The sequence below is a fragment of the Sylvia atricapilla genome, chromosome 18 (assembly GCF_009819655.1).
Source record: "Sylvia atricapilla isolate bSylAtr1 chromosome 18, bSylAtr1.pri, whole genome shotgun sequence".
Taxonomy (NCBI): Eukaryota; Metazoa; Chordata; class Aves; order Passeriformes; family Sylviidae; genus Sylvia; species Sylvia atricapilla.
The window spans coordinates 10,665,663-10,681,676 of record NC_089157.1 but is presented as its reverse complement, the minus strand read 5'-3'; the positions used below and the strand labels follow the sequence as shown (position 1 = coordinate 10,681,676).

Genomic DNA, 16,014 nt, shown 5'->3' with positions numbered 1-16,014 from the left:
TTACTACAAAAGTAATGCTGGTTCTTTCATTACAGGGACATAATACAATAAGGCACAGTAATCTATCACAAACTATAGTTAAAATTAAATAGATTATTCTACCCATCCATTAAGGAGATCTAATTATGGACTATCATCAGCAAGGACATAATTCTTTTTTTTTTCCTTTGTTTTTTTCAATTACTACCTATTTGATTCCTCCCTTTATTGACAGACTTCACTTTTAAGTTACCATCTTTTAAGTCAGAATAACATTAACAGTCTTTTAAAAGCTGGCTATACTCAGATGATTTTACACAAGGCTGGGAGGACTGGAGAAATCCAGTCAAGGCTGTTTTTCTCCAGCCTGCTTTTTGAAATTATTATTCCAGGAATCTTTTTGAACCAACAGTTTCCTGCCACTGGCTTTATTTACAGCTCCACCTCTTTTTAATCACAATGAATAAAACATACATAAAAGCTGCAAAGCTGATAAAAAAAAAAAGATGGGGGTGACTGCAGAGCTCTGTGTTTCAGGCAAAATAGATGGTGATGATGGGCACATTTACCCAAATAAACTGCAGCAGATGCCCAGCTGACGGAGGTGGCTGCAGGAACAGAGGTCCCAGTTCTTCACCTGCAGAAGGAATTTCTCCTTGCCATGGTTATTTGAGTCTCCTAAATCCCAAGGGCTGCAGGAGGACATCCTAAACCCACGGCAGCAGCTCAAATTCCATTTCCTACTAAATGAACTATAAATTTTTTATCTGGTTTTATGGGCATCGCTCTCTATCATTCCTACTGCAGTTGGTGCCATCACCACCAAAGGCAGAGCTCTTCCTGCCCGGGATTTTGTAGGAAATGCACTGAACACTTCTGTATAATCAACATTTTCCTGAGGGCTCCGGGTGGAATAGATGCAGCACAAGTTTATTTGGCATCTTTGGAGGTTTTTCTTGCCCGTTGTAAATCTCACCCTTTATTTCTGCGTTAAAGAAACGGTTTAAATACCAACTTCGTAACTCAAGCACAGTTCATTAAGCACCAAAGACTCCCACTGACTCAGATGCAAATTTTGCACTGATGTTAGAAACGCTTGGAAAGCCACTGCTCCCCAGAATTTCCCTGAATTTCTCTTCCCTCTCCAGATTTCCAAAGCTGGCATTCAGAACTTTCTGCAAATCTCAGCTGCTGGCCCCTGCATCCCAGAGCAGCTCACGTTTTTACTGAGTTTTCCTCCACAAACAAGTGATGCCTTAAAACCGGAATGCTGAGCCACATAACTTTCAGTATACTGCAGGTTTTTTTTTCCACCCAGGTATTTGTGGAACTGCAGTGCTGTTAAAATAAATATATGTCATAAATATTATTAGATATATGGGGATGTTTATGCACAAGTAGACACACGAATGCAACAACAAAAATCCAGTGCAAATAGTGAATATCTTGTATTTCAAACAGCACAGAACACCGTCACAAACTGCCCCATCAGGTGTGGATGATTTATTAACCTAATTTTCAAAAGCACCAATTCCTCCTCTTGGCTCTTCTGGGCATCACAAACACTAATGAGCACAGAAAATTAACAATATCTGTGTGCACATTTCTGTGCATGGCTGAGGAATTCCACATCCCCTTTAGACTGGGGCGCATTTTGCCAAAAGGCCTTAATTAAAAAAAAAAAAAATCTAATATTCCAGATACCTTCATGCATGACCATTCTCAGAAGGCAAAAACAAAAAAATAAATCTACTACTTATGGAGGAGAACTTGATTTTTAATGTGATCCTTTCGAAGCCCAACTTCAGGAAATGTTTAATTTTTGGAAGGCTGTGCTGATGAAGACGCATTGGTCTTTTATTGCAGTGAGTAATAACCCAAATTCTTGGAGTGTATCCCGAGAGTATTGGCACAACAAGCAGAAAATGGACCTGAGGGAGGGGAGGCTGTGACAGGAGCAGAGCGACAGGAAAATGAAATACAGAGCAAGGACAGCTGAGGCAGAGAAAATAAAGCTGTTTTTTTCCCCCCTACTTTATTTTAGAGCTACTTGAAAACAAACTTTTATTAGAGAAGCCATTTCTGCACTGCTGTGTCACCGAAGTGACTGGATTTAGATAATTGTGAAAAACGAGATTCACTTTTTTGGGTAGATTTTAAGCAATAGGTTTTAATAAAAGATAAGACAATTAGGAGATGAGGAAAAAGCAAAGTATGGTCAGTTGGGTGACCTGGCATTTAGCCAAGTCCACAAATTGCTATTTCATAGACTTTCTTTAACTATCCTTTCTGTTGTATCACTTTGTTGAATATTCATATTTTTTCCTAAATTAGTTTTCATATTTTAGGGACTGTTTTGCATGGCCCCTCCTCGGGTCTGCCTTTTTAGAGTGTGTGTGTTTCTTGGTTGTGTCTTCATTATCATCTTTACTTTGGGTTTTGGTTCGTGCTTTCTTTAGATGGGAGATGTTGATAGTTGCCGTATTAATAGCAGATTAATATTTTTATATTTAATTTATTTTTATATTTAATTTTATTTTAATATTTTAAATTATAATATTTTTTACATGTTCACTGGATGTTATTTCGGCCAAACAGACAGTTTAAGCACACTATATCACTACTACCACTCTGCCTAATTTCCTTTACTAACGGCAGAAATAAAAACTTCTATCCTTACCACAAAGTTATTAATCCTATAGCACACACCTTGCATAAAGCCAACTTTATAACAGTCATTTATAACATCCAGAACTCCTCGTGAGGAGGAGTTTGGGGTCTGGGCTGCTGCTGTCTCCTCGTTTGACCCCGGGCCTTTGCTGCTGCCAAAGCTCTGGGAAACCACTTGGATTTGATTGGAGCTTGTAAGATCAGTCAACAGCTGCACCTTCTCACAGAGGAGCAGAGGATTAGTCTGCAATGGGAGAATAGGACATTTTCTACCCCTCTGGTCTCTATAACGCGCTTCCAGCGAAATAAAAATAAATAAAAATACACCCCCCCACAAAAAAAACCAACTGCGTTTCTATTTTTCTTAATTTCACCTCTATGTGGGCAGGTTTCTAAATAAAACATGTCAATATGAGCCCATTTGGGTGTGTTTGACCAAAGCCTTTCGTATTATTTCCCCTTGGTGCAGGAATATTGAACAAAGTCTGTTGATTGCAGAGTTCTTTTGATTCTCCTGAATGGTCCAATCATGCTCTTGGCACATGAAGAGACAAGTAGCAGATGTTAAACAAAACTCTGAGGCATTTATATGTTTCTCCTAAAAAAATTACAGGACTGCTTTTATTTCTAGTGGGTTTGGGTTTTTTTTTAACTGTCCTGTCTGGATTTGGTTCTGCTTCTCCCCAAGTCGAAATATCAAAGTATTTTGACCCATATTCTCTTTGGTGTTAAAGCAGAGTATTGACTTCACTAGATTTTAAAACTGACAACTGAATTTTTGGTAGAACAGGATCAACATGACCAAAAAAAAAAAAACCAAAAACCAAAAACCAAAAAAAAACCACCAAAAAAACCCCACACAAACCCCCAAAAACCAAATAAAACCAAAAAAATCCCTAAAACTTTGAGAATTACCACCAAAACACAAAGCCTTTGGATATTAAAATTTTTACTTTTCTTTCTCAAGGGAAGTAAAAAGCTTTTAATATAGTTTAAAAAAAAAAAAGAAATGCTATTCATATGCATCAAGGAAAGGGATTTCAGGCTTCAGATTTAACAATTGAACACCTCTACTCATAACCAGCCCAATCTGCAGGTCCTGATACAGACCTTGGAAAATACAAGAGGATTTTGGCTAAGGAAGAATTTCACAAAGCTCTTTATAAGAAGGGATGCTCAGGTCTTCTTCCTGCTGCATGGTAAGACTGCAGGACTCAAATGATCTTTAATTAAATGCAAATAATTTTTGCAGGAAGGGAACAGTATTTTGGGATAATCCCAGATTTCAAATGATTCTAGGGGAAAAAAAATTATAGAATAAATCCTGGGACAAAGAAATTGAGAACCTTCTCCATAAACATCCCATGCATTTATGTATGGCCTAGTTAATATAGGTTCTCTATATATTCTTCTGCCCATCTGTTCCCAACTCCCTCAAACCTCATGGCTGCAGTCAGGTTGCTTTTTATCCTATTTTTGGACAGGGCATATCCGAATTTTTATACATTTCTCCTTGTACAAACACCCTGAAAGGAACCATTCTCTGGTGCTCCCTGTGCAATCAATCATAATTTGCTTTTCAATCCAAGAAATCAGTCTCTAAAGCTGCATCTGCCTGCGATTTTCCAGGCCACTTTTCCCACTGGAATGATCATAGTCCATCTGAAAGATGGAGGAAAAAGTTTTTTATTCTTTTTTATGTATTTTTACCCAATCTCTGGCAACACAGAGAGAAAGAATATTGACCCCACGGACTCCCAGTCTGTGATTTACAATTCCCATCATTGTAATTAGACACCAAATGCACAATTTAATGATAATAAAGCAATTAGGTGGATAGGAGAAAAGGCTATTTGCAGACCAAAGATGGATAATTTCTCATCTTATTATAACTTTTATAGAAAGAAATAAAGATCTTAAGATTCAGAAAATGCCTTTTCAAGAGGGGTTACATAGAAATCACTTTAAAATAGACATACTGTTTCTATTGAGTTTAGATTTAAGACTTTCTTTTTTTATAAACTCATTAATTAATATCCCTGAAGCTAATAATTTACTACTTTCTACCAGTCCTTCACTGCCAATAGGGTCTAACCTAAATAATTGTCATAATCAGCTTTTAGAAAATTCCAAGTTTTGGGCTTTCTCTTTCTGTATTTTTTCTAAAAAAAAGGAAGAAAAGTAGCCAAAGCTGTGCAGATACTTCTTACAACTATTTCTGTCGAGGCTTTTATCTCCGTTCTGTGCTGGTCTGATGCTCCTGTTGCCATAGAAACAGACCTGGAGGTGCTTTGATGCAGATGACAATGGTTTTCCCAACACTTAGACATTTCTTTCATCCCCACTTCAGCAGGAACCCTTCTCATGGGCACAGAAAGGAAAAGGAATAAATCAATCTCTGACTCCTCCATCAATTAATTTCTCATTAGCAGAATTTATGATATGCTTCTGCATTTAGTTTATGAGCTCAGCGCTGATCACTGCTGCTTTAAGGACTGGGGTTCATTAATTACACAGGACGTGCCACAGTTAATTTATTTGCAGTGGAACAGCAAAAATCAAGTTATGAAGGGAATCATGAGTGGCATCGTGTTAACTTCAGCAGAAGCACCAGGATTTGCTTTTTCAGCACAGGTAATGCACCATCACCTTAAAACCTGTTTGCATCGAGTTTCATCGGGCTGCTAGAAAAACCAGATCAATTGTAAAATGACAGGACATTAAAATAACACTAATACATCTTCCCTGAGGTCACTGGTTACTTCAAGACAAATCCTGCCTTTCCCAAAAGCTAAAAAAACAAAATATGTGAGCTATTTGGATGTCTTCAGAGTCCCCAGAAAGGCACAGTGAAAAGCAGAAAATACCAGTAAATGCCCAAGAAGGAAACCAAAGTGCTCTGGTTCAGGCAGAGCCTCCTTGATGCTTTCCCAGCAGCTGATGGATAAAATGGAGCTCCAGTGGAAGAGGAGCTGCTCCCTTCCCAGCCAGGCTGTCCCCAGCTCCCCACTGCTTCTCCTCACCCTGTTCCAGGGTCACAACACCTCCAGGAAAGAGCTTTGCTCCTTCCCCGGGGTACAAGCTGTTCTTTCCTCCCCAGCCCCAGGGAAGTTCACTGGAGCTGTGATTCCCACCAAGGAGCTGTGGCCACACCACCTCAGAGATCTGCAAACTTCTCCCAGAGCCCCAAGGACAAGAGCCCCATCAGTCCCCAGAGATGGGGACACTCTGGTGACACATTAAAATCGCTTGGAGCATATGGGATCTGCAGGGCTTTGCAAAATTAGCCCACTTGTTTTATTCCAAATGAAGGTGGAATCTAATTTTGGTGGCAAGAACTGCCACCTCAACAAACAGACAGTGCTAAAAATTGCCAGCGTTCTGCAAGGCTCTCTCAGTGGTCTGTCTGTGTCTCTTCCAGTCCTGAGTTCAGTGTGCCATAATGCCTTTTTTTATTTCAAAACCCACAGGGTTGTGGGGGTGGAACCTGATAGAAACGTCTATGGTGCATTTTACACATGATCTCTCACGTAACAAAAGAGGTTATTAGTAATTCTTGGGCATTCTCCCTCCCTGAACCCAAATATCAGCACGTTTACACAGAGTTTAAAGATTGACACAACAGACTTTTGCCAAGGGGAAACACAAAGCTGACTAGGAAATAATGAAACTCAACCCAAATTTCACAGAACTCAATATACTCTTAAAACTGGAAAATAAGTGCTGTTGGAATCATGCCAGCTCCAATTGAGGGAGTTAAAAAAGAGTTTTGATGATGAAAATCAGCACCCAGGAGCTGCTGCCACCAGAACTGCACCCTATCCACAAGATTTCTTTTTACTATTGGGAATAACTTAGCTGAGAGTTCTCCTTTTATAGTCCCACTGCCTAATTGTTCTGCAGTGCTAACTTGTGAAAATCAGGGATATTTTTAGGCTCACCATTTATATACATTTCCTAAGTGTCTCAGCAGAGCTCTGTTCAGTGATTAACTCTTTCCAGCATCACCTATGACATATTACATATTGCACAGGAAATGGCCTAGAGAGAAAAATATCAAGTCTAAATTTTATGTTACAGCTATTCAGCACTTGCACTGCTCTGGATTGGGAAAATAAAAAAAAATATATTCTTTATAAATAAAAAGCTATGAACTCTCAGAGGCTGGCACAAGAAGCTAAACTGCACTCCCAGTGTCTCAGGCACAATCTCCTTGCACTGGGAGCCTGAAGGGCTGCAGTGGGAGATGTGAGCAAATGTTCCTCTGGAGTCACCCACCAGGGATTTCCCTCCTGTGGGGTGTTCAGGGAGAGGATTCTCACAGCTCCTTCCAACACTGCAGGGAAAATTCCTCCGTGCAGATGGACACAGAGCCACTTTGGGTCACAGGGAAAAGGTGGGAATTAACCAGTAGTTATAAAAGTTCAGGAACCTGTTCTTTTGTCATTTAATTCTGTTTTTTTTTTTTTTTTCTGAGGATCGTTGACTGTAGCTAAAGCCATTCCAGCTGCAATAAAAGGAGCCTGTGCTTTAATTTAGGAATAGAAGGTGCACAAGTTTTCTGGGGAGATTATTAATTCAGACACATTCAAGAACAAGAACTGCTTTCAGGTAACCTGGCAGCTGCTCAAAAGAAGGCATTTAGGAGAGCAGTGCCCCAAACCTGTGTGTCCAGGCAGGGATGGGCAATTCCATGAACTGTGTGAGCAGAACCTCCTCCCAGTGCTGGAGGAAAAGGAGCCCAGTGAATGCTCAGGATGCACAGAGCCCTTCAGGGAAGGTTTTCTTCTTCAATTTCTCTGCCTTCCATTAAAAAAAAAAAAATCTTACCTCTGCACTGATTCTGTTCAAACTGGAATTTCATTGCCAAATAACCACACTTTGTAACTTTGAGCCACTGTCACACAGGACCAGTGAAAAAACCAATTAAAACATCAGAAAACCAAGCAACTTCCCCCCACAATTAAATTTTAGGGCTTTGTAGGCAAAACCATAAACTACTTTGGATACTTGTCAGAGATTCAAAAGTCAGGGTAACCACAAGAAAGAAAAATGCTTATTTTTGTAAGAAAAAATTATCTTGCTGCCCTGTAAAATTTCTTTTAAAGTACTCACGATAAATAACAAAAAGAATAAAAATTTTCAGCTCCTTCAGTATCTCTTACTGCATTGCTGATTTCGTGATGTACGACACGTTTTTGGGGAGAAGGCAGCAATAAAATAGCTGGAATATTACAGGAACACCATCTTTTGACAGAAGTATGTTTGCATTTTCACTGTTTTGTAGTAAGAATATTACCTCCTGCCTGCATTTAATGATGCCTATTGCAAATAAAAATTAATGTGATTAATAATGATCACCATTAAAACCCACAGACATACAAACACATCGAGATGTTTCCTTAATCTGTAAATAGAGGGGGGTTTATATTTTCTCTGTTTAGGGTTTGCAATGAAAAATTGCATCAGAGCTGTTTAAGAATCACTTCCAAAAATTCATACAGGCTTCGTTTTAAGAGAGCATTTTTGTTCATCTGGTGAGCAGTGAATTGTTTCTTGCCAGGTCTCTCTGCATTTGTGTATCTTTTGTGATGAAGCAAGAAAGGTTTTCATCTTAATTAAAAGGAAAATATTTCTGGGACAAATTACTCAAAATTCAGATCAGCAATAAAACCTGCCCCCCAAACCTTAGGGACGTGTGGTTGGACTTGATGATCTTAAAGGTCCTTTCCAATCTAAGTTGATTCTGTGATTTTATAATCTTTTATCAAATTAGGTTTATTGCTGCTCCGGTCTCAAGACGTCCAACATTTACAACAGTTGTTTTTCATTCTAAAAAACTACAGAGTTAAATTCAAATCAGACAAACCCTGCTGCTGCATTTCATTATCCTTGGAAAAAAGACTGCCAAGTTTTCTGATTAAAATCCCTTTTTAACTAGTTCTACAGTAAATCTTAATACTGTGCTTCCAGTTACTGCCTTTTCTTCTCATGAGCTTGGTTTGGTTTTTTTAATTCCCTTGGCCAGTCAAGCAACTCTCTTTTTCCACTCTGAAATCAGCCTCCTACATGTAAATATGATCTAGAAACATGATTAAATGCCAGTGGGGGAAATAAAATGGAAAAAAAAAAAAAAGAAAAAAAAAATTTCAACATTTCCTGGAACTGAACAGAAAAAGAAATCTGGTCAAGACACCTAAACCCTCCAGGGCAGACCAGTTATATTAATTTATTCTGACTTAGTACAGAGGTGATTCTTCAAATCATTTCTCTCAGAGGCCCAGCCATCAAATGAGCAGTGTGACAGTGCAGTAAATGTGGACATCAGCACTCCCTGAGCCCCAGGGCAAACCCAGCCCACTGCTGCCACACTGAGCATCAGCAGCTCTGAATTCCAATTTTTCCCACTGGTCCCTGGCACGTGAATTTTTAAGGGTCAATCTTTCTCCTCCCAACTCCAAAATCACAGAAAGCATGAAGTGACAATCACAGTGGCTCGTGTCTCATCTCCCCACAGAGAACTCAGGGAATATCCACAACACTGTGGAGAGAAAGGAACCCCAAGGAAAAAAAAAAATCTTAATTTCTTCTGATGGCAGCCCCCTGCTGCAATTCCCCCTCACCACACCCAAACCCTGCACTGTTACTGGAGTTATTTGCCCCTCACCCTGAAGAGACCTGGGCACAGTTTTAAGAGACAAAACAATATTTAAAGATCATACTTTCAAGACTTCTAACACTTTTGGTTCTTGTCCAAATTCCAAATGAATTCAACATAAAACATATCTCCCTGAAAAACAGAATAATATGACAGAATAATAAATGACAGAATAATAATTTCTGCCCTTTCTCTGCCTTTGTGTCAGGGGTGCACGGGTGGCCAGCAGCAAGTTTATGACCCACTAAAAGTCCTGCTTCAGTTTCTTCTGAACCAGTGTCTTTGTGATGAGTCCACACTGATTTATTTTCCATTTTTGCCTTTCTTAAATTGTTTTTTCTTCCTCTTGAAAGCGATATTTTTTGTTGTTGTTGTTTCAATAAATCGTATCTTAACAAATAGAAAAAAAACCCGTGAAATATTCTACTCTAGAATTGCATTATCCCAATATCCAACCCACTGGTGAAAACACCCAGCTCCTGCAGCATCCCACAGAACCTCAGAGTTGTTCACACTCACACTGAGCTTTCAAATGTGCTTAAGATGATAAAACTCCCAAATAATTTCAGTATCAAGAGGATAACTGACTTGGAAATTGAAATATGTCCCCTTTGACATCCCTGGGCTCAGTTCCCCTGCAGTGCTGAGAGCTGTGCTCTTTGATTTTATGTGAGGACACTTCTGGATCTTCCCATCCCTTCCCTCCTGGGTGTCTAAAGACTAAAACTCACCAAGTACAGTCTGATTTCACATCCTTTCACTGCTCAGTCATTCACACTCATTTAAATTATTCTCACTTTTTAATTTCTATTGATTTTGCTCATAACCCTCTCTTGGAGTATCTATTATTATAATCTGAAAGGAAAAGGCTTCTGCTGATCCAGAGGCTCACAAGATCTGTGAGTTCTTGTGCACTCAAAGTCTTATAAACTTGTACTGAGAAATGTAATAGTCAAAGACTGTTTTAAATAAATGCTTAGGGTTTCTTTATTTATATGGAGCATGCAATTAGGAACATTTTAATATATAACAAAGACACCTTCTGATCACTGAATTCCATTAACTAAGAAAACAAATCACTGAATTCCATTAACAAGGAAAGCAAATATTTAAATTTTCAAGAATCTGACCAGTTCTCCCTTAATGTTGAACACATCTCAACAAAGCTCGTTACAGCACCACTCTATTTCTGAGGCTACTCTTACATTTTTACACTGATTTACCCAAGTTTTAAGTATTTCATCTATGACTTCAAATCGTTTTTAAGAACATCAGCATGCTCCAAAACCAAGCATCTGAACTGGAGATGATGTTCTCCTGTGACTCTGAGAGCACCAGCAGCAGGAACTGTTAAATTCCACTCAAGAACATCACCGTGAAGAGGTGGCCATGAAGAGAAAATGAATAATTTCTGTTCAAACTCCAGAGAACTTTTAGACAGGAGGAAAACAACTTCCTGAGCTGCTTTTAGCTACGAAACCAGAGCTCACACCCTGCCAAGTAATAAGGAAACGTGCAATTTTTTTGATTATGTGACTTCTTGTTTCCCTGGAACAGGATATTGCTCCCCAGACACCGTCACTGCAAAGCCACTCAAGGATCAGCACTTTATCCACAAGTATTGTTTTCCTTTTGGCACAAACACAGACGTTTCAACCTCACATTTCATCTGCTCTGAGTAAAACAAGAAGAGACTCCTTTTAAGCTTTCCTTTTTTACGTTCACCTATATTAAGGAATTTTTGGGAGGACTGCCTCATTTATATTAAAAGTACAGGGCACCATAGTTTAACATTGTTCTGATACACAACAATTATTATTATATAATGATGATAATTATTGTAATTATTGCCCTGGAAAATTAATTTTATTAATGACAGCATTACAATTAATGGAAAGGCTACACTGAAGCATTTGAGTACACAAATTAATTGTGCACCTGCACAAAGTAATTTAGAAAAGGATGTTTTAGTATTTAAAAATCTGCTGAATGTTATGATAAGCTTTATAGCACACCACATTTCAGAACAAAGCTTGTAGCAATTGGGACAAGAGTAAGTTGTTGAACTGTAAAAGGGTTGAAATTATAGTCAAACATTTCAGTAAATTAAAGTATAATATTCTACAATCCTCTTTGTGTAATAGTACCCACTAATGTAGCACAGTTTTATTAAAACATATTTATTTTCTGATTGCTTTTAATCTTCAGCCTGTTTTTGAGCTCCTGCTGCTGTGTAAATATTGAAAGTGATCATTTGGTAACCCAAATACAGAAAAGAGACATTAGGCTGATTTATTTAATCACCGAGGCCAAAAACCCAAATCATGAAATGCAGACAGCAAAACTGGAGACTATTAACAACCAGTCACAGATCCTGACACCACGAAAAGATTGACAGTAAAATCAAATGGCCTCACACACAAATGTGTGCTCTCATTTCTGGACTTCAGGTGAACGACCCCAAAGAGCTATCTTATAAAAAAATAAATACTCAAGAACACTTTCAAGAGCCAAACCACTCACTATGGACAAAGCAGAGCTACTTGTGAGTGTCACCACTAAAACTCTCAGTCAAGAATAACTTCCACTGATATCCTACATCCCAACTGAGCACGAAGCTAAAACCAGATTTGGGTTATTCTCCTTGTGGTTTTAGGACTGACCAAAGTCAATCAGAAATGATTTCCTAATTAGAAAACACAAGTATATAATTCACACCTACAAATCCCTGCTCGTAGCCATGAACTATATTCAGTGAATGAGGAATTCAGCAGATATTCTTTAATTGTTCAGACTTTTGCTGAAACTGTGGCCCCTTTGGGCCCAATGGGGGATTTGCCATCCACGATGGAAAAATGGGGGTTTTTCCATCTCCAGGGATGGGAACATCACCCACAGAGGGCTGACCTGGCTTTCAGCCTCTTTGGAGCCCCAGGCACATCAAATACACAACTCCCAAGTTCCAAAACCTGCTTTAGCAGTTAAACTTCTGTGTAAAGAGCCAACTGCCCCACTGCAAAGCTTAAAGAAATCAGGAGCTTTCAGGAAAGCAAAGGTATGAAAAATAATTTTGCTTTCTTGCTCTTGCCTAATGAGTGTTTTATTAGTAAGATCAGCTAAACAAGAGATACTGAACAAGGGAATTACACTCCTAACTTTAGCATTTTTCTTCTGCACCTAAATATAAATCATGTGAGATGCTTAAAAATTGAAGTTTTAAAAATTCTTCTCAGTTCGTCAGCATTTCCTTGTATTTAAATCTAAAAATGAGAGAACTTTTTAATATCTGAAATTTTCCAAGACCCCTTGTGGCTTCTGCCCATGTATTGTTCACTGACCTCCTGGCTGGCATATTGAAACAATTCATGAGAAGCTCATTAAAACCTAGCAGGAAAATTCTTCTGGTGCATTTTATCAGAGGAGATAATAGCCTACAATCTAGAGCCTGAATATGTGATAAGAAACAAAACAGAGCCCTGCAGACAATGAACACTTGGAATGCATTGTTCCCATAAGCAGATGTTCAATTACTTCACTGTAAAGTGGGACTTATAAAACCCAAAGAAATGTTATTTTTATGTGAACAAACGAGATCAGTTTATTATTTCAGCGGGGTGACACAAAGATCCTGCACATGTGGCTCACCACGCAGGCAGATGTGCTGAGAGGAAAAACTGGTCGTGGACCAAAAATGCTGCAGAAGAACCGACAGAGCAGGATGGAATGGGAGTACCCAGACTGCTAGACTAGCTCAAACATGAAAATAAAATAAAAAAACCCAATAAGCCAGCTGGCTCAAGATTGAATTGTTCTTTAACTGGAGCTGCAGATCCCCGTGCTCAGTGAGACAAGGACCAGAGACAGCTCAAAAGATACACTTCGAGATAAGATAGATGCAAAGAAAGCTCAGAAAAGGCTTCAGCCTTTCTGGGAATTGTTAACATCAAACACATCCCACATAAAGCAAAAAAAAAATAAAATGCTGATTCGTGGCTGGGTGAACACCTCAGGTTGTCACGTTCTGAGGATATTGTTCTTGGTCACACACTCAAGATTACTTTTCTTACCGCTACTAGATTTTTTTCAGCCCATAAATGTTCACTTCACAACTGTTCAAACCCACTTGGACTCAATTATGTGTCATGAAGAACCCATTGATCCTGTCTGTAATCCACTCCCGTGTGTGGAACAACATAAATCTGTGCAAAGCAGAGTCTGAAAAGTCAATGTACTCACATCAGTGTCGGGTCCCTTGTCAGCCCCAGGACACGAGAAGGTGACGAACTCATGGCACCTCTTATGAACCACAAAACAGCAAACTGGCAAAAAGAGGGGAAACAACAGTTAGAAAGGTTGGTGGTGGTGTTCTTTTTTTTTTTTTTTGGTAACAAATATAAAATAAAACTTTATTATTTCACCTGTAAGTCAAGGAAAGGAAGCAGAGCCCCGTGTGAAATAAAGACACAAACGCTGTGATTAAAGAGGAGATAAGCATTCACATTTAAAAACCAAGAGATTCCAAACAATGATAAATCTTTAATGCTGCAGACAGCTCACAGTGCTCAAACGCAGTGTGGGGTGAGCAGATCTACAAAGCCACATCTCCTGAATCCAAATCCTCCCCTGTCACAGGAGCTGTCAATGTGCATCCAGGAGGCAGAAGAGAGGAGTGTGAAGGGGATTAAACCCATCCTTGGGTGTGGGATTTGTTCCCCTGACGCCTGGGGAAGGTCTCTATGAAAACCCAAAATCTTTCCCAGTTCATTACTTCTGTGAGAGAGCAGAGCTCTCTCTGAGTGAGGTGGTTGTACAGAACAAAGTGTTCTCACAGCACAGAAAGGCAGGAGATAATGGGGAAAGAAAATTAGCTCCTGATTGCGATGTGAAGCCCATTTAAAATTTATGAATGACCTCAAAGAACTTTTTCTTTCCGAGATAAAAAATCCCCTGCCATGGGATTAATGCCATAGGTTGTCCCATAGCATAGGACACACTCCCAACCACATGAAAAGAACAATTAACTTGAGGGTGCTTACTTTAAGAGTCAGTATTTCGGTTTTTCACCCCTACTACGGGTTCTTTCATAATATTAAATTTCAGATATTTTGAAATCAGTCCACATTTCAACAGAACAATCAAGGTTTGAGATTGAAAAAAACCTTGCAATAAATTCTGTGCCATCCGTGAGTCAGGAGACCACAATGACATTATTTTAAAGCAAGTCACAGCTTGTTTATAGGTAATGCATTCTCTGTATACCTGAAATTTTGCATTTCTGACACATAAAACCACACTATTTCCCAAATCTCAAGAATAAAATCGATTTGAATCGCTTAACGACTTGCAAACCTCGAATTTCCTCGACTTTAGGGGAAAACATATTAAATGATGTAAATTGTTCTAAAGAGCTCCTTGTATGAGGCTTCTCTTTCCCGTTTAAAATGAATTTCTTTCCTAAATACCAGTGAGGACAGCCGTGAGCAGGTGCACCTGCAGGTCACTGCAGACACTGCCATGACCCTGTTAATGCCAGGCTGGCCTCATTCCCACCCCTAAGTCTGCCTTTAAAGAGGTCTAATCACCCTTCTCTCTCTCTCTCTCAGCTATTTTTCATCCATATCCCATGCAGAAATGGTGTCCAACTGTTCTATTTCTGACGTGGCATATGTTCATTCTTTGGGCAAGGGGAATAAAGTGGGTTTTGCTCCACTGAGTCCAGATGAGCTCTGCTGACTCCACTGGAGCCACAGCTCTGGCTCGGTGGCTGCTGCCCACTTGTTGTCTAGTTTGTTAATCAACCTAAATCCCAGCGAATCCTGCAATTATCATTTTGATGGTTTGTTTTCTACCGACTGAAAGATCACTAAGTGGCAATTACCATTCATTTTACTTGCAGCTGAGTCATATTTTACTCTCAGATTGTATTTCTGGTTCCAGATCTTCCAGTCTCAAGGACAATAGAGTGATTTTTGTGTTTGCAGGAATAAACCTCATGCAAAAAAAAAAAAAAAAAAAAAAAAAAAATTAAAACCTTGGTATATCCTTATATCCTTCAGAAAATAATGTGGTAATCAATGCAAAAGGTCTGAGATATATTATGGGAATATCTAGAAATTTGTGGACTGGAGCTGCTTCACCAAATGCTTTGCCATTGCAGTTAGGACCTTGAAGTGCTCTGCCTTGATTGAGCAGTGTGTTTAAGGAAAACTGCCTGTCTGGGCAGGATTTCTGAACCACCCGAGGCACGTCCTGTCTCTGAGCTGACAGCCTCTCAGAGCCTGTGAAGGAATTCATTCAAGCAGAGACAACGTGGACCTTGGTTTTGATATGATTGAAGCATGGAGATAAAAGATGTGGGAAGAGGAGTGCCACTGTTTGCTGCAGCTTGTGAACTTTAGCTGTGAACTTCCCTGGAAATGATGCTCATCACACTGCAATGGAAAGGACAATTCAGCTGCCAGAGTAAGCAAACCACAGAGGATTTGTCCTTTTGGACTTGGGGCTACACCTCAGAACTGAGCTAAAGCTTTGATTATCAGCGTTGGTTACTGAGCTCTCAAAACTGGATTTGTGTCCAGCCTCAGAACAAACTGCCTGATGTGGGCAGCTCAGCACAGCCAGCCTTGATTCTTTTTCCTTTATCTCCCATTTGGAATGGGTGACTTATCCCCAAAGAGCCTGGTTCCTTAACAGGGGATCCAAAAGCA

General features: G+C 39.3%; 1 protein-coding gene across 2 annotated transcripts in view; it reads right to left on the bottom strand.

Annotated features, from left to right (window-relative positions):
• The window catches only part of PRKCA (protein kinase C alpha), a 142,453-nt gene that overhangs the window by 70,348 nt on the left and 56,091 nt on the right, over positions 1–16,014 (bottom strand). For both annotated transcript variants that reach the window (XM_066332375.1, XM_066332376.1), the window contains exon 3: positions 13,544–13,626. In XM_066332375.1, the coding sequence (XP_066188472.1) occupies positions 13,544–13,626 (83 nt within the window). The remainder of the gene's footprint in view (positions 1–13,543; positions 13,627–16,014) is intronic.